Source organism: Agelaius tricolor, unplaced genomic scaffold, assembly GCF_023055355.1.
Source record: "Agelaius tricolor isolate 1412-34295 unplaced genomic scaffold, bAgeTri1.0.p SCAF_15, whole genome shotgun sequence".
Taxonomy (NCBI): Eukaryota; Metazoa; Chordata; class Aves; order Passeriformes; family Icteridae; genus Agelaius; species Agelaius tricolor.
Window position 1 is genome coordinate 9,363,707 of NW_027269275.1, and position 24,318 is coordinate 9,388,024.

General features: G+C 37.9%; 1 protein-coding gene across 1 annotated transcript in view; it reads left to right on the top strand.

Moving 5' to 3' along the window:
- The window catches only part of TENT4B (terminal nucleotidyltransferase 4B), a 41,594-nt gene extending 17,622 nt beyond the window's left edge, over window positions 1-23,972 (top strand). Inside the window, 11 exon segments of the mRNA XM_071440371.1 lie at window positions 3,809-3,932; window positions 9,022-9,068; window positions 11,832-11,952; window positions 12,960-13,067; window positions 15,068-15,196; window positions 16,511-16,724; window positions 17,059-17,185; window positions 17,286-17,389; window positions 18,853-19,040; window positions 19,615-19,779; window positions 20,984-23,972. Coding sequence (XP_071296472.1) covers window positions 3,809-3,932; window positions 9,022-9,068; window positions 11,832-11,952; window positions 12,960-13,067; window positions 15,068-15,196; window positions 16,511-16,724; window positions 17,059-17,185; window positions 17,286-17,389; window positions 18,853-19,040; window positions 19,615-19,779; window positions 20,984-21,163 — 1,507 coding nt within the window. The 3' untranslated portion in view covers window positions 21,164-23,972.
- Window positions 23,973-24,318: the final 346 nt, after the last annotated feature.

Below are 24,318 nucleotides of genomic sequence, written 5' to 3' on the forward strand. Positions count from 1 at the left end.
TATCTGTGCTCTGCATATCAAACAGAAATGACATTTTGTTCATACATGATTATTTTTTAATCGATTGCCAGACATGCAGCAAGATTCACAGTCCAGAACAATGTCTTATGTAAAGGAGTTTCAGATTCCTGAGTTTTACATTTAGAGCCCACAAGTTGTGCTACGAAATAAAGTAAGTTGTGATCAAACTAAGAAAGTAACGTAATGCACTGTGTTCCATGGTACTTGCTCCTCACAAAAGCTGCAGCTTTTCACCTAACAGACTTGAGTCTCACAGTCTTGTGTTCCTGGTGGGGCCATTCAGTGATGTTACCATGGGAAGTAATTCTTGTGATTTTGCAGCCATAGTTTATTTTTTAATGATGCATTACTGTCCTTCTCAGTGGGACATGAAATTAAATTGAGTGGCTTCATTATAATTCTGTTCTTGCTGTGAAATTCTGATGGAATCAGCTTACCAGACTTGAAAACAGGTGTGATGCAGGTAGAACTTTGTTTTAAAACCTGTTTAGAGAAAAGTGTAGGAGAGCTTTTTATTTTACTTTTCCCTACGTGTTAAGATTTTCTGAAGTACAGGACAAAGAGCCACTTGTTTACTCCTATTTGCTGTAACAAAAATGGCAAACTAATCTCTTGTGCATGGCAGAGAATTCTCTCCATGCATCCTAAGTATGTTTTGAGTGTGGCTCAGTATGACTATAAAGCCAAATGAAATACCTTTCAATAGTGAAATCAGGTTTATTACAGTATAATTTCCTTCTATAAACAAGTCTCCTTTTAAGGACTTTTATCTGAAATTACTGATGAATGTAATGGTATTAAATAATAAAATACTGTTATGATGCCAAAAAGAACATCTCAGTCTCTTTGATCTTCATTTTGGCTAAATATAGAAAATTTCACTAGAGACTTTTGTAAACAGACTCCATTAATCCTAACAAATTGTTTTGAAAAACAGCAACTGTAATAGATGTTGATTAAGACAGTGAATAACCTTGAGTTTTAATTTTCAATACAGCATGAGTTAACTCCACATTAATTGGAGTCACGCCTCTAAGTCATGTTGTACTGCTCTGAAATCCACGTGTGCCTACTTCTGTTTGTCTTGGCTTTAATTAATCATTCCCTTATTTCTTGGCAGCAGCCTGCTATTGGGCAGGGAAATATGGATCCAGGTGTAGTCTTGAGCCCCTGTAGCTTCTGCCTGCCTTCTGCACACCATGGCTCTATGCAGCACAGGAGGTCCTGGCAGCAGGAGTCTTGCAGCAGATGAAACACAGATATGTCTGTACTGTTTCCAGCTGGAGTGCTGATGAGAACTCTCTAGTAGTCTTTAAGCCTTTCTTCTGTCATTGAAAAAGTTCAGATTTCATTCTTTTCTACATGTGCAGTGTTTACTAACATTCTGTGCATGTGTAATGTAGGTTTGTGTGTTTGCAGGTAGCTTAATTTTTTGTTTTGCCACAAAGCTTTAAATGACTACCTAAGAATAAGAGGGATTCCATTCAAAGAAATGCAGACATCTGTTATTTATCTTTAGAAAAAGAAATACATCTGGTTCTGACAACGCATCGTTATTTTATGTGCTTCTAAAGAATGCAGCAATTGATATAATTATCTGGATTCAGGGTGTCAGTGGAGTTAATAAAGAGCAGTGCCCTGAGAACTGCAGTTTGGCTCTCTGTGCACTTTGGGGACCTCTTTTCTGATTGCTTTGTTCTTTCAAAGTTCCCTGATGGGACAGGGCAACAATTAACTCCCATAAAGCACGAGCCTGGGAGCAGCTGGGCCCACTAATGATGGGCAGTATGGATTTGTGCTGTGCTGTGCATGAATTTCTCCCCAGGGATTCTCCCTTGGTATCATCCCAGTATGTCTCATGCCATTCAGTGCCCTCAGGCGGTGTGCTGTTGCTCCTCGTGGCTCACCGTGCATGTGGGCATTGAGTCCTTGCTGAAAACACTGCCCCAGAGCAGTTCCATGTGCCTTGTGGATGTCTCCAGTCTGCTCCAGCTGGTCCAGAGGAGCAGAGGCAGAAATGGGGCTGTGTTTCTTGATCGGTTCCCCACTGTGTAGCCCCTAAAAACAGACCTGACTCCCAGGTCTTCCTCTAAGCTGGTATACCAATTACAGTTGAAACATGATTTTTATTTTCAGGAGGTTAATTATTGGGGGTTTGCCCATTTTCCTTGTTACTTCTGGTTTTGAAAGCTAGATTAATGGTCAAGCATGTGGAAACAAATTAGCAATTCAGTACACGTGACTAGCAGTGAGGACAGAATGAACTTGGTCATTGAAGTGCTCAACTTGTCCTTTATCAGCTACTTCTCACCTGGATCCAGTACTTGCACTGGGAAGATAACAGTGAGAAAGTTTAAATGCCAACACATGGAATAGCAGTGAAGAGTAGAATTGACTGGGAAGCTGAAGGCAGAGTAGTCAGTCTGGTGTAAGGTGTAAATGTGGTTTGGAATGTGCACAGTAACTCCAGGATGTAAGCTTCCAAGAAAAGCAAGAAAGCAGCTGTAGGAGGAGGTAAAAGATGTCCTCTGTCAGAGGAGTTTTTCTCTTAGCCTTATCTATATAGAGAGTTATGGGAATGGCCACCCCAAGCTGCCAGGCTAATGTGAGTGTTTCCCTAACTTGGGGAGGAGGGAGAGAAGTTTGTGTTGTTCATAACACTGCAATATTGGAAGAACCTAACGCAGGTGGTGTGAGTTCTTTGCCTGCTCTGACTCTGTTAAACACAACTGTTGGATATTTTAATCAGTTCTGTTGACACCTGTATACAGCTTCCAGTTATTAACATTTGATTTATTTAAGTGTATGTGCAGTAGAGAAGTATTAGATTCCCCATCTCAGCTAAGGGCTTGGTCTTAATAAATTGCTCTCTTCTGGTGGTCCCTCAGAGCTTTAATGAAAGATGCAGTTGTACTTGGTAACTAGAAACAATACATTCTTAAAAGATAACTAGCTATTACTGGAATGGTCATTGCAGGAAACAAATGAAATTAATTTAGTTACTCTGTGGCTGGAATTACGTTATTAGTCAAGTTGATGATGTGTTTCTGGTACTACAGAAGCACAGAAATTTGTAGCACTGTATGGAGACATTTTTATTTCAGCTTTCCTTACAGGCAAGCTAAACATAACTGACAATGAAAAACACATGTAATATGGTAAATTATATATGGGTTAACTGTCTGTCAGTCACTTATTCTCTGAGCAATTGCTGCTGCATGCATGCTATGTATTTTCTGGGGTTATAGGGGGAGAGTACATTTTTAGTTTATGTGACTTCTATAAGCAGTAAAAGAAGCAGTTTTTCTAGCTCTAGTACTGGCACAATTACTGTCAACTTTTGCAAGCGTGGTACTGAATACAGACTGCTGCCTGAAACTCCCTGCCTGGTGCCAAGGGGCTGACTAGGAAGTGTTTTTGTGAAGTGTGTACTCAGAGCTACAGCTGTGTTCATGGTTGAAGACTGAACCATTTCTGTGTTATGCTGGCATTAAAATAGAGTGTGACTTTCAATGTGAATTGAAGGCACTTGGATTTAGATTTGCTTCCATGCTTTTAGCAAATCAAGTGCAATATTGACCTGTTGGCATAAGAAGCTAATTGGAACTAAATGCTACAAAGTGTTGTGAATGTGGATTTTTTTTAATTGCATGCTGCTCTAAAATTGCCCCTTAATGAAATTGAGAACTAGGAGCTTAAAATATTTTTGGTTAGAATAGTTGATATTTCATTTGCATGTGGATTTTTTTCTGATTCCTTGTTCTTTCTCTTTTTATTTTTTTCTTAGTCTTCATGAAGAAATCATTGACTTTTATAAGTATATGTCTCCCAGACCTGAAGAAGAGAGAATGCGGATGGAAGTGGTGTCCAGAATAGAAAATGTTATCAAAGAGCTCTGGCCTAATGCAGATGTGAGTAGGACACTGTTTTATTTGTTAATATATAAAAGCAACATTTTGTGCCTGTTTACTTTATGGAATATTGAATATTGCAAATGCTGTTTGTTTTTCCATGTTAAACATAAAAAGACTTCTGGTGAAATGAGAGGGGTCATCTTTCTTACTCAAATAATACAGGGTAACATTTTCTATCACACATAGGATCAAAGACAAGTTAGTCCTGCTGTAGTCAAAGAAAAGGCATAAGGTGTGGCAATGTTCAGTCTTGTGAATATTTATTTGATAAGATGAATGGAAGCATATCAGACATGTGTATACATGTATTGTGTTTAAAAAAATCTTCTGAAGCTCTTGTCTTTAGTAGTAGGGCTTTTAGTTCAAGGACTTGTGATCTTGAATAAATCTGTTAAGGTGGTATACCAGCAATATCATATTATGTAGACCATGGTATTTTTAATGGGCAGTTATACTACATTGATATATTTTACAAATTTAAAAAACTCAGGAGTCTGTGTTTAGGAAGAAACAAATCTGTAGATCTGTGTGCTGAGCTGTGTAATGCCTCTTTCCACTGAAGATGGGTTTTTGCTAGTATATACTCATTCAAAACAAGAGCTTCTCCTATGCAGAGCTGTGGGTTTTATTGATAAAGGTTGGATTAAAAAGAAGACCGAGAAGTTGCATTTATAAGTCAGTATGGTTTTATGGGGACACAGTTGGGTTTCTGGCATAATTGAATCTAGTTTAATTATATTCTTCTCCTAATATTGTATTCATTTCCAGAATGTAAATTTCAAGCTGTAGTCATCTATTTGTAGAGAACAGTAGCTGAAAATAAGGGCTTGTTAGCCAGAATAGCAAACCAGATTCAGACAGCAGAATCTCTAGTATAAGGAATGCTCTTTGATCCTGCCACAGTAAAAGACAGTGTTTTGACATGAGTGACTTAAATCCACTGTTAATTTCAAATCTTCTTAACCTGTTTTTTGGAATGCCTTTTTAGAAATTGGCAGAATATGACAGAATGTGAATTCTGTATAGGCTCTATGTATGTGTTGTGTGGGTTTGTGTGTAAAATATACTCACATTTTCCAGGAGGTTATTGTTATGGTCAATGTATCAGAGAGCATCATATGGAAGGAGCACTCTCCCCTCTGTGATTGCTGCCTTTGCACAGCTGGAGGGAGGTGTTTGAGGCATTACTCCACGGATCTGGCAATTTTCTCTTTGAGCAAATGCAGTAACCTTTCCATGGGAACTGTGTAAGAGAGCAGCATGTGCCACAGGTGTTGCACAGCTCTCCTCTAGCCCAGTGAGACAGTCAGGTGGACCCTAATCAAGAGCAGGAGCAGTGGTCTGGCAGGCAATAGTGCAGGGAACAGTGTGGGTGCCACACCCTGTGAGTGCCTTGGAGGAGAGGATTTCACCAAAACCACTGAGGCTTCAGCCTAGAGATGTTGCAATTTCCTAGGCAAGTTTGTGTGCTGCAAACCTAACCAGTCTAATGGGGTGAATGGATTTATTACCAGGGGATCTCTCTTTGTTACCACTAGCACTTTGAGTGGGGCACAAGAACATACTGCTTCCAGAGGTACTCTGTGGGACAGGCTTGATCTGTAGAAGTCTTTTGTATTAAAAGTAACTTTTTATGTACATATGTAACATACATGTGTGTGTGTGTGTGTGTGTAACTTTGCATCCTTGAGAAAATTGTCTTTCCTTAAGCTGCTGAAAGGTTTTTGTTCCCCCCAGGTATTTAAGGAGGGGAAGGAAATTACATGTCCTACCACAAGCGACAGCTGACCACTGGGCTTAGCTGTGATGTGACTGAGAGGAAGCACACACTGTGTAGTTGAAAAACTAAAGTTCACTTTTCAATTAGTGCCACTTAAATCTGCCAGGACTGTCTTTCTCCACTGTGCTTGAAAATGTTAGAGAGCAAGAGCATGCCAGTTCCTTTTTCTCAAGTCAGTAACTGTTCTTCAAAGCCCAACTGCATTTTGTCTGCAGTTGTTACGTTGAGGAAGAATTCTCCTTTTGTATGTCCTTCCGTTTTCTGGAGGCTGAAAGGGAACTGAATGGTGACAACAGCATTACTGTGGTGTTATTTTTCTAAAACTTATTTTGCCAGATCAGCTTGGGAACTGAACTGCTGAACTCAACTGTGTCTGACTTGGACAGTCTCTTGTAATTTTTCAGTCCTTTGAGTTAATCACTAACCTTTTGACAATCTGTGTTGGTTTAGCTACTTCTAAGATTCAGGTTTTGGGTACATGCTCTGGGAAGGTGGAGTGTTACCTGGTCCAATGTCCTCAGCTCTAGCTGTAGTGTAAAGTGATGAGTTAATGTTTAAGCTGTTCATTTTGAGTCGTTGATACAGCCAAACCAGCTTAAATAAACTTGGAAGTTAAACATACACATTTAGCTTGTAGTTTCTCACTAAACACATAGGTAAGATATAAAAAATATATAAATACATAAAAATCCAATACTAAGAAAAGAAAAATAGGGCTTCATGAATTTAAATGTGCAGAGAATGTACATGTGGAATGTGCCTGAGCACATCCTTTTTTTTTCCCCCCTCCCCTGTTCCACTTAGGAAAAGGCTGAAAAAGCAGATGGAGGGGGGGTAAAACTAGGTATCCTAAACTGTTACTTTATTTATAGAAGTTAGCAATTGTGTCATTTGCTCTCTTACTCAAGGGAATGTGCTTAGAAGGAAACATTCCTAGTAAGTGAGAACTGTTCTTGGCATCAGCAGGACTCTGACCATAAGAAACACTTTAATTACGCTGAAACCAAACAACCCAAAACATTTAAATGAAAACTTTTTAAGACAAATGTAGAAAAATTTGGCTACTAAACAAAAAAGTACTTAAGCAGTTGAATTTAGGATACATTTGTAGTGATATCTTCAGCTTCATGTCCATGTGACCACATAGATCTGAAAAGAGGGAATGTTATATATTTCACACACTTAAATTATGAAGATCCTAAGATTGAGAATGAAGGTAGAAAGATGAACTCTATTTAGTTCAACAAACTTCAGAAAATTCTACTGAAAGATGTAGAAGAAAGGGAAATTAAATTGGCTGTGGATGGTTTTTTTTGTTGTTTTGACAGAGGGATTTTGGTACCAGAAATTTACCATGCTTTTGTGGGTTTCCAAGTTCTGTTGTGCTTAGTGAGCATATATTTGGACACATACTGTTACTAAAGCTCCTTCAGGAACTGTGGAATTTAATATGAACAAGTTCACAGAAGTGTGGGATAAACAGTAACAATAACATAGAGGAGCAGGAGTCATTACACTACTGTGAAGACTGAAGTTATTTTATGAGTGCAAATACAGATCTCTGTCCTCAAGCAATAAAAACATGATCAGCAGCATTGGCACACCACAAAAACTAATGCTGACATCTCAAGTCATAATAGTGTTCTGGTTTGGGATGCTTTCAATGCATGCATGGCTACAGAGCTTCAACAATTTAAATTCCAAATTGATAATAAATCAAAATCCTTTAAAATTTGTGTCTGATTTCTCCACTCTTCCTCTTTTGTCTTTCCAGTTTTTGTGAGAGAGTGGTTGAAATGTGGGTGTGGGTTTCTTTTTTAATAGTTCAGTGTTTCTCATACTCCAGATTATTGTAGAAGAGCAGATGTTGTCTCATTCCTTTTGGTAAAGGTCATATATGTTGTATCAGTAAGTTTATGAATACTTTCAGGGTTGTTTATTCATTAAAGGCTCTCTTTGCTGTTCAGCTGAACACACTATTTTGTTTGATATTGTGAAAGCACATTTAGTTTTTTCCAAACCCATCAGTGGCTGTTTTATTGTGCAAAAGCACTTTTCTGGTGTTTTTGGTGCCCGAATGAACCCTGGTTTGACTGAATCCACTTTCACAGAGGATACTTTTATTACTACCCTGGATAAACATAGTGATTATTATTATTATTACATTCTTAGTTTTGTGATGCCTTTATGCTTTTGTACAATATTGATGTTCATGCTGTGGCACCTCTCACAGTCTTTGGCAGTTTGAGAAGCTATGAACTTTCAATATTAAGTTGTGTATGTACTTCCCATTGGGCTTGGAGTGAGGGGCTAAGAGGAGTGAAGTGATAAAAAATAATCAGGAAGAAGCACTCAAACTGCTTCTTAGTCTACTAAAGTATTAAGGCACTTGCAAAACATCATCTTTTCTTGTCTCCCCCTTTTTCTTATCCTGAAGGGGAAAAACATAAAAAGTGGGTCACTTGACATACAAATAGGTGGCAATCAAGCTGGAGTATGAGACTCATTAAAGCAGAATACTCAAGTCTGTATAAGATGGCTCCAGGAAACACATCAGAAGAATGGCTGAAAATGAGCCCAAATGTGTAGATATTTTTTACTTTGAAGTCTCCCCAACCCCCCTTTGAGTCTCAGCACATGAATCTGACCTCCCTGCAAGGCTTGGCTAAGTAATGAGAGCGTGGTTTTGGACAGCTTACAGGGGAAACCTGATGGTTTACACCTCCAGTGCTAGTAAAAATCCAGCATAACAAAGTGATTCTGTGGGATGTGAAGCTCTCTGAAACTTCTGTTTGTTGTTTAAGCAGAAATAGAGTTGTGCTACTTGCTTTGTAATGCAGAAAAAAAAATGGGGCATGATGGAATTGATTTTTTTTTAAGTATGCAAAGCAATGCAAATATGTTAAACTTCGAAATGCTTAAATACTGAGAGGTATACTTTGGAATGTGTAAACAAAAATCAAATTAAACTGATACTGTTTTTCTTAAATATTCTGTCATCGTTAAGCATTTCAAAATCTTGGGTTCTGGGTTTTTGACATATTTGGTCATGGGAACAATTTTTACATTGCAAAGCAGTTGTTTATTAGAAAAGCCAAAGTTATTAATGTTTTATGAGTAAAACAATGAGGATGTGTATGCTTTAACAGAAGTGTTCAGTGCCTGTTAGCAATACCAAAATCTACCAATGGAGGGTAGCAATAGCCAGCCTTTACAAGCAGTTTGATAAACTTTGTCTTTTGAAGCCTGAAAAATTTCTTAATTCATCCTATATGTTTTCTTATATATCCTTTTCTTGTGTTTCAGGTGCAGATATTTGGAAGTTTTAAAACTGGTTTATATTTACCTACAAGGTTAGTAATTTTTCAGTGTAAATTCTACACAAAAGTAAAGTAACTTGTTGGACTTGTAACCCTGGGGTCATTTATCTGCTCTCCCAGGATCTGTGTTACTTGTGTCAATACTTGTTATGCTAAGCAAGTGTTAAGCTATTAGTTCTCTGCAAAGTGTACAGAAATGCAATAAATAAGACTATTGACTGTAACACGTGTCTCTATAGATCTTGCATGTATCAGTAGAAGGTTCTGAATTACCATGTGGTCAGAAAAGGCTTATGTTGGAATTTGGCTTCATTAATACAAAAAGATGATGTTGGCCCTAAGAGAAAAGCTGACTTTATCTCCACAGATGACTAAACTGAAACCTTTAACATAACGTTGTTAATATTAGTCCTGAAGAGAAAATGTTACAACAGAATTGGGTTTTTTCTTTCAGTCATCTTTTGTGAAATCTGTACAATAGTTAACATCTACCTTTTTTACTACCAAATTTACTGCTAGTTTTAAAAAGAGTCTTTAAGCAGTGACACTGGTATCTTCTGTGTAGAAATTCTGAGTATTTATGACAACTAAATAGAAATGGAGTGAACGGCTTAAATGGCTGTAGGGGATAAACACATTTAAATAGCATAAATCTGAGGATAACTTTTGAACTGAGTTCCATACTTTGGGAGCAGGAGAACATCTAGTACTGACTGCAGGTGAGGGATATCCTCATCAATGTTTCATCTCTATTTGTAAAAGAAAGAACCTGACAGATGTTTTAGTTTCTGCTTTAGTTTCAGGAGTTGTAAGGAAGTCTAATTTCTCACTTTTTGTTTGTAAAGCCAGAAGTGAGGTGTACAAATACTCATTGTTTTCACATTTGGCCTCATTCCTGGCCTTATTAAAATTTATTTTAAATAGGCTTAATTAAATATGATTTGATGCTGGTAATGCTAGAGAGCTATTCCTGGCCACTTGATGGATATTTTACTATATTTGCTTGATTGTTTTGAAACATATATAACAAAAATGCTTTTCTGTTGTCATATACTGCCTTTCTTGAGTATTTGTTTCAGGTGAGGTTTTGGGGGAGAGCAAATGCAGATACTTCAAATGTAGTACATAAACCCACAAAAAAACCTTCCTGTGGTAGTGCTTGCCAAACTTTTAAAATACTCATCATCTGTGTGTTGGTCATTAATTCACTGTTGCCTTCTATCAGAGCTTCCCTCTGCCCTAGGTTTTCCCTACCTCTCAGTTTATTTAGATCTCAGGCCCTGGGGTTCAGATATGCCTGAAGTGTGTTCTTAATGCTGTGTCTCTGTTGGGATTTGCTCTGTATCCATTAGCTTTAGCTGCTGCTGCAGGTTTGGGCACACAGTGGCTTTGCTGGTGCATCTCTGTGTCCCTTTGCAGGCAGTGTCTGTGCTCAAGGTGGCAACAGAGCTGCTTTTTCTCTCTTGGTGTGCATCAGGAAAATGTCTCCTGTTTTTAACTGTCAGCAGAGGGTTTAACACTAATTTAGTTTAGAAGAGACATGTCCAGCAGCATTTCCTGCTCTCCAAGCCAGTTTTGAGCACCTTTCTGGAAGTGGCAGGTGCTGCCTGTCCTTGTCAGCCCAGGGGTCTGTGGCTGAACTGCTGCTTCAGGAGACAGCTCCTCTAGTGCAGATGCAGTTTCTTTGGGATTGTTAAAGCAGTGGTGTTTGTCAATCAGCAGATCTATAGAATCTGTTGCAGGGGGAAGTATTTCTAAACTTTTTTGTGTTTTCTGTTACACAGTTTCCCATATCACTGAAGCACCCTGCTAGCATAACTATAGGGTTACACACTCACCTCCTCTGTGTTCTTGGCCAAGCAGGAGAATCAAAGGACTTGGGGAGCAAGGAGGGAGAAGCTCAGAATCTCACAGGAGCCCTCCATGGCTCAGATGTGACACCAGCCACCTTTTGAGTTTGAGTTCAGGGATTGGATTAGGGTGTCAGCTTCCTGTGTAATGAAATGGTTTGGTGTGTGCATAGGGAGGAAGTGCAGTAAGATGGAGACACCCCTTCAAGGAGCTGAGTTAATGAGTGAAGTTAATTAGTGGCTTGATCTTATTTAATAGCTTATTGCTTCCTGAAGTCCAAGTTGCCATGTTTTCTTCTCACTTGCCTTGTCCCTGTTCTTGGTAATATAGGCCAGCAGCTTACCCTGGTGCCCTCTGGTGCTCTGATCATCCAGAAAACCAAGTCAGAGATGCAAAGAGGCAGGAAATTACCCCAGAATATTCTGTGGGTTCTTTAAAGGAGTGAAGAAGGTTTCTGCCAGACCCATTAAGAGGTTGAACTGATTTGCTGTGGATTAGGCAAACACGAGACCTGGAGCCAAGGAGGAGACCAGGTCATACATGTGGGGGTAGAGGATGGGAAACAGGACTTTTCCTTTTGGTGTCAGGCTGTTAAATCAACATTCCTGAAGAATACAGCCCAAAGGTGCTGATTCACAGCAAGTTCATTTCTTGCTCTGAATCACTCCAGAGAAGCTGATCCCTCTCTGCTCACAATGTGGCCTGAGGAGACTAATTTTGGGCTTTGCAGCCTAATTGATTTATGTTTATCTGTCCCCTCCTCCAAGTAACCTGAAATGATCTGTATTTCCCCAAGTGTAAGAGTTTCCTCAGAAAAATCAGTATTAATTATTTGGTTCAGCTATGTTCTGTCAGCTTTATTCGAGTTATGTATAGATGTCAGTTGTTTGTATTTTAAGTGTATCATTCTTTTAATTTGAATAAATATTTTTTTTTCCATTTCAGTGATATTGATTTAGTTGTGTTTGGAAAATGGGAGACATTACCTCTTTGGACCCTGGAAGAAGCTCTTAGAAAGCACAATGTAGCAGATGAAAATTCAGTAAAGGTTTTAGATAAAGCAACTGTAAGTTTGGGGGAAGAGGGTATTCTCTTGTTTTAAGCTAAATTTTTAATCAAAGAAAGATGTTGGTTAAAAGAATGAATTTTTATAAGCAGAAACTTATTTTGTATATTAAATTTGAAATAGAACATAAATAACTTTTTTATTTAGTATGATTTTTACTACTGACAAAATAATTGATACTGCAATAACAAAGCATTTTTTCTATTGTGGAAATTGTCTGATATTTGATATGCACAACATGTTGCTTTTAAGAGAGGTTGGACTAGTCAGTGTTGTGCACTGATGTTTTTAAACCAGTGCATTTCTGGACTGAGTTTTTACATAAGTAAGTAATTTTTCTTGCAAGTAAGCAGGTATAATCAGTTTTCACATAGAAGTACTAAGTACAGCATTGTCTAAATAGGTAGTGGTATGTCTTGCAAAAAATAGATTAATTCCATTCTAATTTCCTACCTTTTGCTAATTGTAAGAGTATTGGGATATCTAAGTCATAGCTGTTATTGGTAGAGGGAGGTAATTGGATGGTCACTCAGGTGAGACACATCAGAATACTCTCCATATCTCGTACCTCTCAATTGAAGTTCATTTTGGTGAGGAAGTGATGACCCCGGGGACATGAGTTGTGTAATTCCTGATGTCTCCAGGACCATTTCTCTGTGTTTCTCCAGTGTTTGTCTCCCTCTGGTGTCTGTGGTCTCCACCAGAGCTGAGCTGCTGCAACAGCAACTCACCCAAACCAATCCAAAATAAATCACCTGGAAGGTGAAGCATTAAGTTCTGTTCAGCAGGACAGTAAATTGAAAATAGTGTTTATGAGTCAGAAAAGCCAAGTTTATGTAAACAGATTGGCAAGGCAATGAGTTCATAAATAGGAGTCCTGATTTCACTGCCTACCTCCTCTCTATAAATTCATAAAAAACTTCAGGTTTGCTGGTGCATATAAGTCATAAATGAAACCGAGTGTGTCTTGGAAATCTGTGTTGACTTATTGTATCTTTTATTTGCAGGTACCTATTATTAAACTGACAGATTCCTTCACTGAAGTAAAAGTTGATATAAGCTTTAATGTACAGAATGGGGTTAAAGCAGCCCAGCTCATCAAAGATTTTATCAAGGTTAGGCAACACTCTCATGGAACTACACACTGAGTATTTGATAACTTAATTTTATTTTCTGTTTTACTTTGACTGTATCCTTACTAGAGAAACACTTTTACTCTGTTGTTTTTTGTTGTCTGATATTGCTGAGGGATGGTCTTAAGTTGTAGATATATTGCCTTAAAAAGCATGAAGATACTAAAATAGAAGAATAAAATGTGGAGTCGGTTTAATGGTACAATTATTAAGAAAAATGCACTATTCCCTGTTTTAAGTGTTCTGCTCTTTTAACTGCAGTTCATTGAACTCTGCACTTCTGAATTTCAAGATGGGAGGTAGTCTTCTCATGGAAGCCTGAGAGCATTTTTGTGTGTAAAAGCATAGAAAATCAAGTTGCCTGGGTTACTTGTGACCCTCTGGCCTCGGGTCAGGAGGCAAGAGGGATCTGTGTCCCTGGGGTTGGAGCAGGAGCTGTCTGGGGCAGCAGGGACAAGGCTGCAGCCCCGTGTTACCCAGCCCAAAGAGCAGAGCAGGTCTGGTGCCAGTAGCTGGGGCAGGGAAGTGGCCAGGGAGGATGTGCAGGCTGTGGGTAGGGTCAGGGTCAGGATGAGCAGCAGTGCAGGTGGATCAGGCTGACAGTGCAGGGAAGCAGCTCTCAGCAGAGTGGAGGCACTCCCAGCAAGGCTCCCCACGTGGTGCTTTCCCACAGGGCTGTTCTCCCGGCAGGCTGAGCCAAGGCTGTGCAGCTGTGCCCAGCACAGCTGGCCTTGAGCACGGGCAGCTGAGGAGGGGGTGGCACAGGCTGCTCTGCTGCTCTGGAGGGTCCTTTGTTTGACTTGGAGAAAACTTGCTGTGGTCTTGCCAAGCGACTTTGTTGGTGTTCTTGAGGCACTCTCTATGTAACACTTGCAGGGCATTCTCTTGGCTCTTATTTTGTCCCATAAACCTTCAGTACCTAACTGAGATGTCATATTTGGCATTAGGCTTGGAAATGCCTCTTTCTCTTCATCCAGGTTATTTAGGAAATCCGAGGCAGTTGGAGCCTTTATTAAAGGTGTGCAGTTTTCCAAGAAAAATCCCATATTTAAATTTTGGTGTATACCACACATTGGTATATAGTCATACCACACATTTGGTATATAGTCACACTTCAGCTTGTGACTGGAAGTTTTTAATAGTTCAAAATCTTCAGTTAGATAGTTAGGGATCTTCAGTTAAATAGGGCTCCCAATACTCACCATGAGGCTCCTGCAGAGAGGTTCTTGGCAAAATTCTTCTTTCCCTTTAATCTTTTTGCGGTCACAGACATAGTGATCCACGTTTCATCTGTGACACTAAGGAACTTTTTGGCTCTGTGTTGATAAGAGCAGTGATCTTATTAAGCCTCTTTTGCCCCTCCCCTGTGAGGGGTGTACAGAGTGCAGGCATAGCCCAGCCTCCACTGCTGTCCCAAAGGTCTGTGTTCACCAGACCTCTTAGGGGAATCCATGCAGATAAACCCTTTAAAGGACCAGTTACCCAAAGGTATTTTGCTTGATTGAAAATGTTGCCTGGGTGTAATAATTTTGAAGGGCTTTCTTTAACTCTGGGCATCCGAAGTACTTGCAGGATAGAAATCTCAGTACACTTTGAGCTACCTCTCAATTGCAGCAAGAAGGTTTTGTTACAGATGTCAATATCTCCACAGTTGTTCCTTTGCTATACTTTTCACTTGTATGAGAATAGTGTGTGTATATATATATATATATATTTTCAACCCAAATACTTGTGATTTTACAATGTAATAACTTTTTTCTGTTGTTAATATCTGCCACCAGAGTCAAACAGGTAAAATACCTGTGTTGATTGTAGGCAGGGCATTGGCTCTTCTCCACAGTTACTAAAAATGTTAGGTTAGATTAATAATTAGATTAATGATAGTTACCTTAAAGACAAAATATAATAAAACATGGTTTCAGTATGCTCTCCATTGTATGCATGCATCACAGTATTGTAACAGCTTTGTTTTTCTCTTTCAGAAATATCCTGTGTTACCATTTCTAGTTTTAGTATTGAAACAGTTCCTGTTGCAGAGGGACCTTAATGAAGTATTTACAGGTGGAATTGGTTCTTATAGTCTCTTTTTAATGGCAGTCAGTTTCCTTCAGGTAAGTTCAATGGAATCTATCAATGCCATTGGTGCCTAAGGACATCACCTTAAGAAGGAATTTGATCAACCCTCAAATTTAATCATTTAAGCTATCATTTTTTGGGGTTGCACCCCCTTTTCATTTAAAATTAGATATGTCCCATCTGTCTTCTGTTCCTTCTCTGATGCTGATACTTTTGGTACTAAAGGTGTTTGGAACATCTGTTGGTGTACCAATGCCAGGCACTGATTCATATGATTTTGATACACATGATATGACATGTGTCATTCATGGTAAAACAACTTGAATATTGTTAAATATATAAAATAACTAAAAAATAAAATAACTTGCTTGGAAGAAGTTCCATAAAGTTGGTGTTAGCTGCAGCTGTCCTTTATAACAGTCCTGATTGGTCTCCAGGTCACACACCCTGTATGTGCTTTCACAAATGCAGTGTAATCTTGGTTCTCTGGGTTACTAAGCTGATAGCACACAAACATATTTTACAACTTTCTCTTAAATCTAATAGAACAAAATGCATGAGCTAAATCTGTATTGTTGTGCCTGGGAGAGGGAAATACTGGACAAATATGAAGTAGCTGATTTCTGGCTATATCAGCCCTGTTATTTTCCTGAACTAATGTTATGTATAATTGTTTTTGCAAGTGTATGTCCATACTTTTCCAGACTGTAATTACTCTAAAACCTGAGCCTGGAACTGGAGCTTGGTGTTTGCTGAGTGCCTTTGCAGTTCCCTGCTGAGCACAGAGGAAATAAGAGCAACATGCATGTAGTTTAAAACCAAAATCTCTCCTAATCCATTTTTTTTCTTATGTTGAGTAACAGCACTTCCATATGCTCATTAAAAAATAATTTTAAAAAAAGTTAAATTTCATATCTGTTACAACTCTGAGCTGGTTTTGTCCACTCAGGCTGCCTCTCAGGCTGCTCACTTAATAGTAGAGGGGATCCTCTGTATAGCTGTGCACATGGGGAGTCTGTATTTGTATTGCAGACCCAGGTTTGTGAGGTGCAAATGTCTGCTTTTTCACAAGAGCCCTGCCATTAGTGCTGGAAGTTCACTTATTGAACTAAAAGTTCAAATGTACAAAGATTAGTGTTTGACAGCCTTTTTTGAAGAGGTAATTATTTTATAAAAGTTGTCATAGCATCTTATTTTAAAGATGCAAAACTGCTTTATCAAGGGAAAATACTTTATTTAGACATATCTAGTTTATTATTTTTTATTGCTGTATTGAGACATGTTTTCTGTGAAAAAGAGAAGAACTTGAAGGCTTAAAAGAATGAATTTTTTTTCTCTCTTCTTAATAGCTGCATCCCAGGGAAGATGCCTGTATGCCCAATGCCAACTATGGTGTTCTTTTAATAGAGTTTTTTGAATTATATGGACGTCACTTCAATTATCTGAAGACTGGAATCCGAATAAAGGATGGTGGCTCTTATGTTGCCAAGGATGAAGTGCAGAAAAGCATGTTGGATGGCTACAGACCATCAATGCTGTACATTGAGGATCCATTACAGCCAGGTATCCTCAGAAACCAAAATGGAATAGCACTACTATTAAATGTTTAATAGATGCACTGCAGGATTTTTTTTCTCTTCATATATTGTACTTGTACCCAGAGAATTGCTGGTCTGGACTTCTTTACATCTAAATCCCTGTAGATCTTTTAAGCTGTTTATGCTAAATAAATAAATAAATAAATAATATTTCTGCTTTATGCTAATCCTCTTCTACAAAAGGTGGCTGCAGTTAGTTGGTACTTAAGGGCAATTTTTAAAACAGATAACTGTCTCCTGCCTGAAAGGTGATAACCACAGTTTCAATCTTACTCATTTATTTATATTCTTATTTTAAGGTAATGATGTTGGGAGGAGTTCCTATGGTGCCATGCAAGTGAAGCAGGCTTTTGATTATGCCTATGTTGTTCTGAGCCATGCTGTTTCCCCAATAGCTAAATATTATCCTAACAACGAAACAGAAAGGTAAAGTCTGCAAGCCTAAATCTCAGACATTCATTGCTTACATTTTTCTGTGTCTAAAAATTAATTGTGGTGATTTGGTTTTTTTGTTCCTGGTTTGCAGTATATTAGGGAGAATAATTAGAGTAACACAAGAAGTGGCCACATACAGAGACTGGATATCCAAGCAGTGGGGAATGCAAAGCAGAACAGAATCTTCATGCAATGGTGAGTTCTGACTCAGCAGGGATGAGGGGGAAACTTCCTGCACATTTTGCTTGTGTAGACTGTATTGTTGCTTTTGCCTCACATAAGTCTATGTGTAGCAGTTCTTCTTATTTTTCAGTATTCATGTCTTTTCATCCAGAAAAGTCAGGTTTGTACAAGAGTAAAATGTCCCCATCTTTATTGTACTACAATAGATTTGGTTAGTAGAGAGATCTGTAAAGAGTGCTGCCTTCCAAAAAGAGACTTTGGAAAAACTTCCAATTTAAATTACCACATTGTCAGTGTCATGTCCTTTAAATGTGGATGAGGTTTTAACAAGAATTGCTGGGCATGCTGGTTTATATCTGAATCCTTAAATTCTGCATTTTTAATAGTAATTTTAAAGTCTAATGTACGGTATGTGTAAGGAAGCAATGCTTAAGTCAGGATTCACTATGTAAGTGGAATAAGTCTTTCATCAGAAGGTCTTGAAATGTCAATCACAATCTTGTTTTTAACAAATGGAAACACAAAATCTAGCCAGAGAACTTGGTGACAATGCCCTTTGGAATCATCTTTAATCCATTGCCCATCTTCTGACTTCAGCAGCCAGTTGCCACCCTCTTTTGGTGCAGGTGTATCTGCTGTCTTTAACTAGAATTAATTTTCATACTCTCCAGTTAATTTTAGAATGTTTCCTGTCAGAAGTGTTCTCTTGTTAGCGATTAATCAGAGAAGATGTTTCAAGGACCCGTTCTTTTGGCTAGGCTGGGTTTTTTTTAAACTTGTTTTTAGGACTTGTGTGAGTGATTTGTCAGCTGGATGTACTCTGTGCCATTGGAGCTGTCACCCTGCAGGCCCTGAGCCCCCATCACCTCCCTTTTAGCTGCCTTTGGCACAGACATCATGTAAATCTCTACCTCCTAAGTGTCTTATTTCAAATAAAACAGCAATCAAAAAAGAAAAATAACCCTGTATTAAGGAAGTAATGGTGACAGTAACAGTGGTTGTCTTGTTGATTTAGTTCAGATCTAAGTTCCAATTTTTATTTTTTTTTTTAAGGCAGAGCTTAGTGATATATGAGAGTTCTGTATCTTGAATTTTCAGTATAGGAAATCCTACAAAGCAATGAGGCTTATTTGGTATTCTTCTGATCCTAGAAGCTCCAGCAGAAGAAAATTGGAGTTACTGAGTATTGGGCATATAGGAACAGAATTTATATCTCTGTATTTGAGTGCTGTTGAAGTGTGGCACAAAACAATCTGCAGCAGCACATCTGAACTTTGTTGCTGCCTTCTTTCACATCTGCTGCCCCTAATTTCCATCTCAAACCATGGACAATGCTCAGTACATTAATGTTAATGTTCCCTTGTTACTGTGGATGTAACATGTATTTTGTATCTTAGGGGCTATATTAAAAAACCCCAAGGCAACATATTTTTGCATTTAAATGTGTGGTGATGCTTCTGTTTTGTTTTTACTAGGTAATGGAGTAACCTTGATAGTAGATACTCAGCAGCTGGACAAATGCAACAATAATCTTGCTGAAGAGAATGAAGCACTGGGAAAACCTAGAAATAAAACTTCAGAAACACTTAGTAAACATTCTTCAAATTCTTCATCAGGTCCTTTATCATCATCATCATCTACATTGTCCAGCTCTAGTGATGTAGTAAGTACTGGAAGTTTTCTGACTGTGCTTTTTAAAATTTCTTTGGGTTTTTTCCCCTCTGATTTATATTGTCACAAAATACATTTTGGGAGCTCACAATCCTAGTCAATTAATTCATCCAGAATCCTAACTTGCATAAGATGTTAATTCTTATGCAATTTCTACACATACAAGTTGCAGTGTGTTTTTGACACAATACATGTAGAAAGTGAATATATAGACACAAAGTTCCACAGCCCTCTTTTCTCTGGGAAAACTGTATTTCAAAAGTAAAACAGACTGGTAATCCTAAGCCACATGCTTTAAAAAGCAAACAGGCCAAAAGCTTTGAAAAATATATATTTGGGAATTTACTTAAAAAATAAAGGCAAATCTCGAAACCAGAATCACACATCAATACATCTTTAAATCTGTTTTACTTGATAAGAATTCTGGATTGAAAGAATTTTAATATCTAGTAAAATAAACAAGTTTTCAGTTTTGTCCACTGTTAACTTTATTTTTCAAAGAAAATTCACTTTTAGAAATACTCACTCTTAAGAAAAGCTCACTAATCCTTTACATTTTCCTGAAGGATTCTGATGGAACACCTTGCAAAACCTCTAAACAGTTGAGTTGTCGTCAGTCTACCACAAACAGAGTGGGGTCACAAGAAGTGTCACTGGAATCCTCCCAGTCAAGTGGGAAAACACAAAATAGCCAAACAGCCAATACATCCAGCAACACGAACAAATCTCAGGTTTGTGAAATGTTTGAAAACAACAACTGTGTAGATTATTTGAATATTACACATATCCTCCATGGAAGGGTAACTTGTTCTGGAAAGGGAACACTTCATTTTTCACCTCCCTTTTGCCCCATTAAAAAGCTTCCAGCACTGATTGTATCTAAAGCCACCTGGTTCTCTGTTAAGCTTGCACAGGTGAATTTGCAACCGTGGCTTTCCCAACTTTAAAACAGATGAAGTTGGTCTGACTTGTACACCAAATTTGCCAGAGGTATTCAGCTGTGTTGCACCCATTTCCTCCTTTGCAAAAAGCACATCAGTCCGGTTTTGATTGCAAAATATGAGAGATGAGGTGTGCCTACACTCAGTGAAAGCAGTTAGCAAAAATGTGTGTTTAAAACTCTGACTGACTGCTCTTTTAGCTGTTGATGCTTGTTGATCTGTCTTCCACTAAGGGAGGTGAAGATTCTTTGTGATACGTGACATTCACCCTCATTTTCCCCTATAGCCAAACATCCTTATGATGACACCTATCGGAGCTTATGCATTTAGGAGATTTTCCAACTGAGGAATGCTTCAGTATTCTGAAAATATTCTGTGCCTCTATATACAGTATACTCTGGAGATATGCAGTTTAAATTCTTAGGCCTTTTTCAGAAATTGGGTCTTAATGTTTGAAACATAGTCCAGAACCTTCTGGAATACTTTCCTTGAAAATAATTCTGAAGACATGCCTCTTATCTGCTGATGCTCTGTCTTCTAACAAGACAATTCACACACCTGGCCTTGGCTATGCTGTGAGTGTGTGTTTGTATTATTGGGCAGAACTAACTCCAGGCTGGAATGTGCATGCCCATGATCTCATCTCTGAAAAGATGGGGTATGTCAGATCATGGGCATGCACAGATTTGAGCAATCTTCCTGTGTTATCTTGGATTATGGACATTTCTGTAAAATACCTTTATACTTTCCAAAATTCCAAGTACTCTGCTCCTCTTGTTAGGGGCTGGAGATGAACATTTGTTTGCAACCACCCAGAGAGATGGGTGGGAGATTGGCCCTGCAGTGCTGCTGTCTCAGGTTCCTTCTGCCATGGCAGGTTTTCAGGTGTGCTGTTCTCAGGAGCCAGCGTGCTGGTTGTGCAGGAGCAGGGCTGTGTGACTGCCAGGCTTTATCCACTGCAGGGATTCTTGACCATGTTCCCTTTCCTCCACAGCACGGATCTGCACGGTTATTTCGCTCCTCTAACAAAGGCTTCCAAGGTCCAACAAACTCAAGCCATGGTACCTCAGTCACAAACAAACAGCACCAAGGCAGCAAATCACACCATCAGTTTTTCCACGGCAAAAAGAGGAAACACAAGAGGGATGCAGCCCTGTCAGACCTTTGTAGATAGTTGCCTACTTTATGACTGTTCTTCTGTGTGCAATGATCTCATGCTACAGGATAGTTTGATAGTGACTCCTTGGATCTCTTCTGGAGCTTCAGACTGTTCAGACATAGATTAGCAACTGCATTTTTTTTTCCCAGCTCGCCACGGAACGGAACATGAAGATTGATCACTGCAAAAAAAAAAAAAAAAAAAGAAAAAAAAAAGAAAAAATGGAAAAAAAAGGAAAAAATTAATTTTTTTAAATGAGGAAAAAGGCTGCTCATTTGATAAGTCATATGCTACAACAGGGTCATTTAGGATATAAAAGCTTGAATGTAAAATAAATGTATTTCCCATCAGCTCATGCTGACCTGTAGAGATAGTACTCAGTGTGTCTAGGGGGTGGTAACAAACAAATAAAACACAAAAAATAGGAAAAAAAGGCAAAAAATTGTATTTTGAGGGAAACCCAGCCTTTAAAGGTGAAAGTAATTTGTGCATGATTTTTTAATTATTTTTGCATATACTTACCATTTTATTGTGTATATATAGATGACCATATAGGAAAACTGACATTTGTAATAGTGGATTTGTTAATACTTTTTACATAACATTACTGTTTAAATTGTAAACATAAATTTTTCTCAGGATTAGTTTGGAAAATAATCTGAATTGTCATCTTAACATCCATATAAAGAGACATTACTAGTTATATTGCTCAGATTTTCTTTTCTTGGCATTTGGAAGATCTCATAGAACTTTTGATCTGCAAAAGCTGTTCCTCTGAAAGAAAGGTTTATGGTGACAAATGATGATTTTCATTTGTATAAAGTGTACATGTACTTTGTGTAGACACTGAGCTTGTCATCTCGAGAAGTAACCTTCACCTTGTTTTCTAGAGTGCCATCATTTCAGGCAATGGGGTTTTATAGTTGCATCCTTCTCTTCCTCCCCTTAGTGGTCTCTCCTCGACCCTACCTTCTTTTTTTTTAAAGAAAAACAAAGGGCCACTTGGGGTTTGGGGTGGGGGTTTTTTTGTTTTTGTTTTTTTTTGTTTGTTTGTTTTTTGTTGTTTTTTTTTTTGATTGATGGTGATGATTGGGTTTTTTGTTTGTTTTTGTTTTGGTTTGGTTTTTTTTTTGTTTTTTTTTGGTTTAAAAAAAAAACAAAACAACAAAAGTCAGTTTGTTACAGACGTTTGCATTCCTGGGCTGCTTTAATCCCATGCCTCCTTGTTTGTGCCTTTCCTCCCCCTTCCAGGTCTGGGTTTTTTTGTCTTTTATATTTTTGCTAACTCCTGTAGGAGATGATAACTGTTGAAGCTTTAAGTAAATTTTACAATTAAAGTATTTTTTTCTCACTCCCCTCTTAGGCATTTTTATATATACACTTAATTATTAAAAACAAAACAATTTCAAATAATGAAATATACTTTATATTGCCTTAAAGACCCAAACCTTTCATATCTCATAATATTTCTTCATTGACCTAGTTCTCATTTCATTGAAACTCCACATGTGTGTGGTTCAGTCACATCACAAGTCTAGGTTGCAGTACCTTTGATGCCATGAATGCGAAAGAAATGGAAAATTGCACTCACAGGCGTAGTTTGGAGCAGGAGTGGGGACACTTCAGTGCTAGAGAGTTAAGTGGCATTTACTTTCACATATTTCTGTAAAGAGGAGAGTCTGTACTTGGCGTACCTGGCTGTATTAAATGCAGCAGTTCTGGGATGATGCTTTTATAAAAAGTACTGTTAGCTTTGAGAAACTTTTTATATACATTTACAGAATACTACAGACCAACCTGACCTTTATGGGCACTAATGAGTGCAATGATTTTTAAAGTAAAATGAGACCAGAACCAATGTTATCACTTAAATTAATAAACATTTTCAATGTGTTAAAGTGTTTTACTTCAAAAAGGAAAATATATATATATATATTCCAAAAATACAGCAATTCATAACATTTACTCCAACACTAAGCTTACGTGATGTTAATTTGACAATTTTTTTTTTAATTTTTAGAGTCATATTTTAATTTGATCAGATAATTTTATCAAGATGTTCAGCTTTTCTTCATAGAAACTAGTGAAAGTTGTACCACATTATGCATAGTCACTATTTATTTTGTTTTAGATTATTGTGAATGTGTAGACTTATGTTCACCGCTTAGGGAACAATTATTTATAAATTATATTAATCCAGTATTGTTAGCTGCTATTAGCAAAACTGTTCCAAAACTTAATACTTGCAAAGATCTGTATCGCATTTACCACACTGAAGTGTTTTTTAAAAGAATCACCCTCATTGTTGAAAGCAAATGTACTCCTAGGGTGCAGATATTAGTGTTCCAATAAGCATGTGATAATTTTAAGGTGGTGGTAGCGGGAAGATAATCTTGATTCCATTGGGAATCTTAGGTTTGCCTCAATTTATGGTTTTCATAAATTTAATGGAAAAAAGCTTTTCCTGGACTGCTCAAGTTTCTTTTTGGTAAACAGTATCTTTCTAAAAGAAAAAAAAAAAAAAAGAAAAAAAAAAGAAAAAAAAAAAAGCATGAAGGAAAAATTGAGGTATTTTACATTGCCTCAAATGACCAGCATTGTATTCATAAAATACTGTATATCTTGCAAAACTTTATTTAAACGGAACAGTTGAACTGTTCGTTTTTCAATCTGAAGTAAAATACTTTCAAGACCTTTTAGTTTGCCTGCTCATTTGTCTTGTACATTTCATCTCTGTATTTGACTCAAGTCTAATTCCTTTTTGAGTTTCAATACTTTTGTGAAGATTTTGTGAATATATGAAAAAAATAAATGTTTAATCTAACTACTGCAGTTTATCACCATTCTTGACGCCCTGTCTTCCCCTTCAGAGCACTGTGGAAAGAGTTACTCGAGTTGCATTTTTTGTAGGATCAGGGTCCCTCCCCAGCTGAGTCCTGGGCCCCCCTGCCTGGAGTTTGGAAGCTGATTTTGTTCAGGTGACCCTGATCTGCTGGTTCTCCTTTCAGGAAAGCTGGAGCAGAGTCTGTAAGCCTGAGAATAAATGGAAGATAATACATGTGTAAAGATTTCTTAATGTATGACTTTTGTCTAATTTTCATCCTCAAATACATAGGAAACCTATGGAAGGATCCATTTTCCTTGTCTTCTGAAATTGGCTGTGGGGTGGT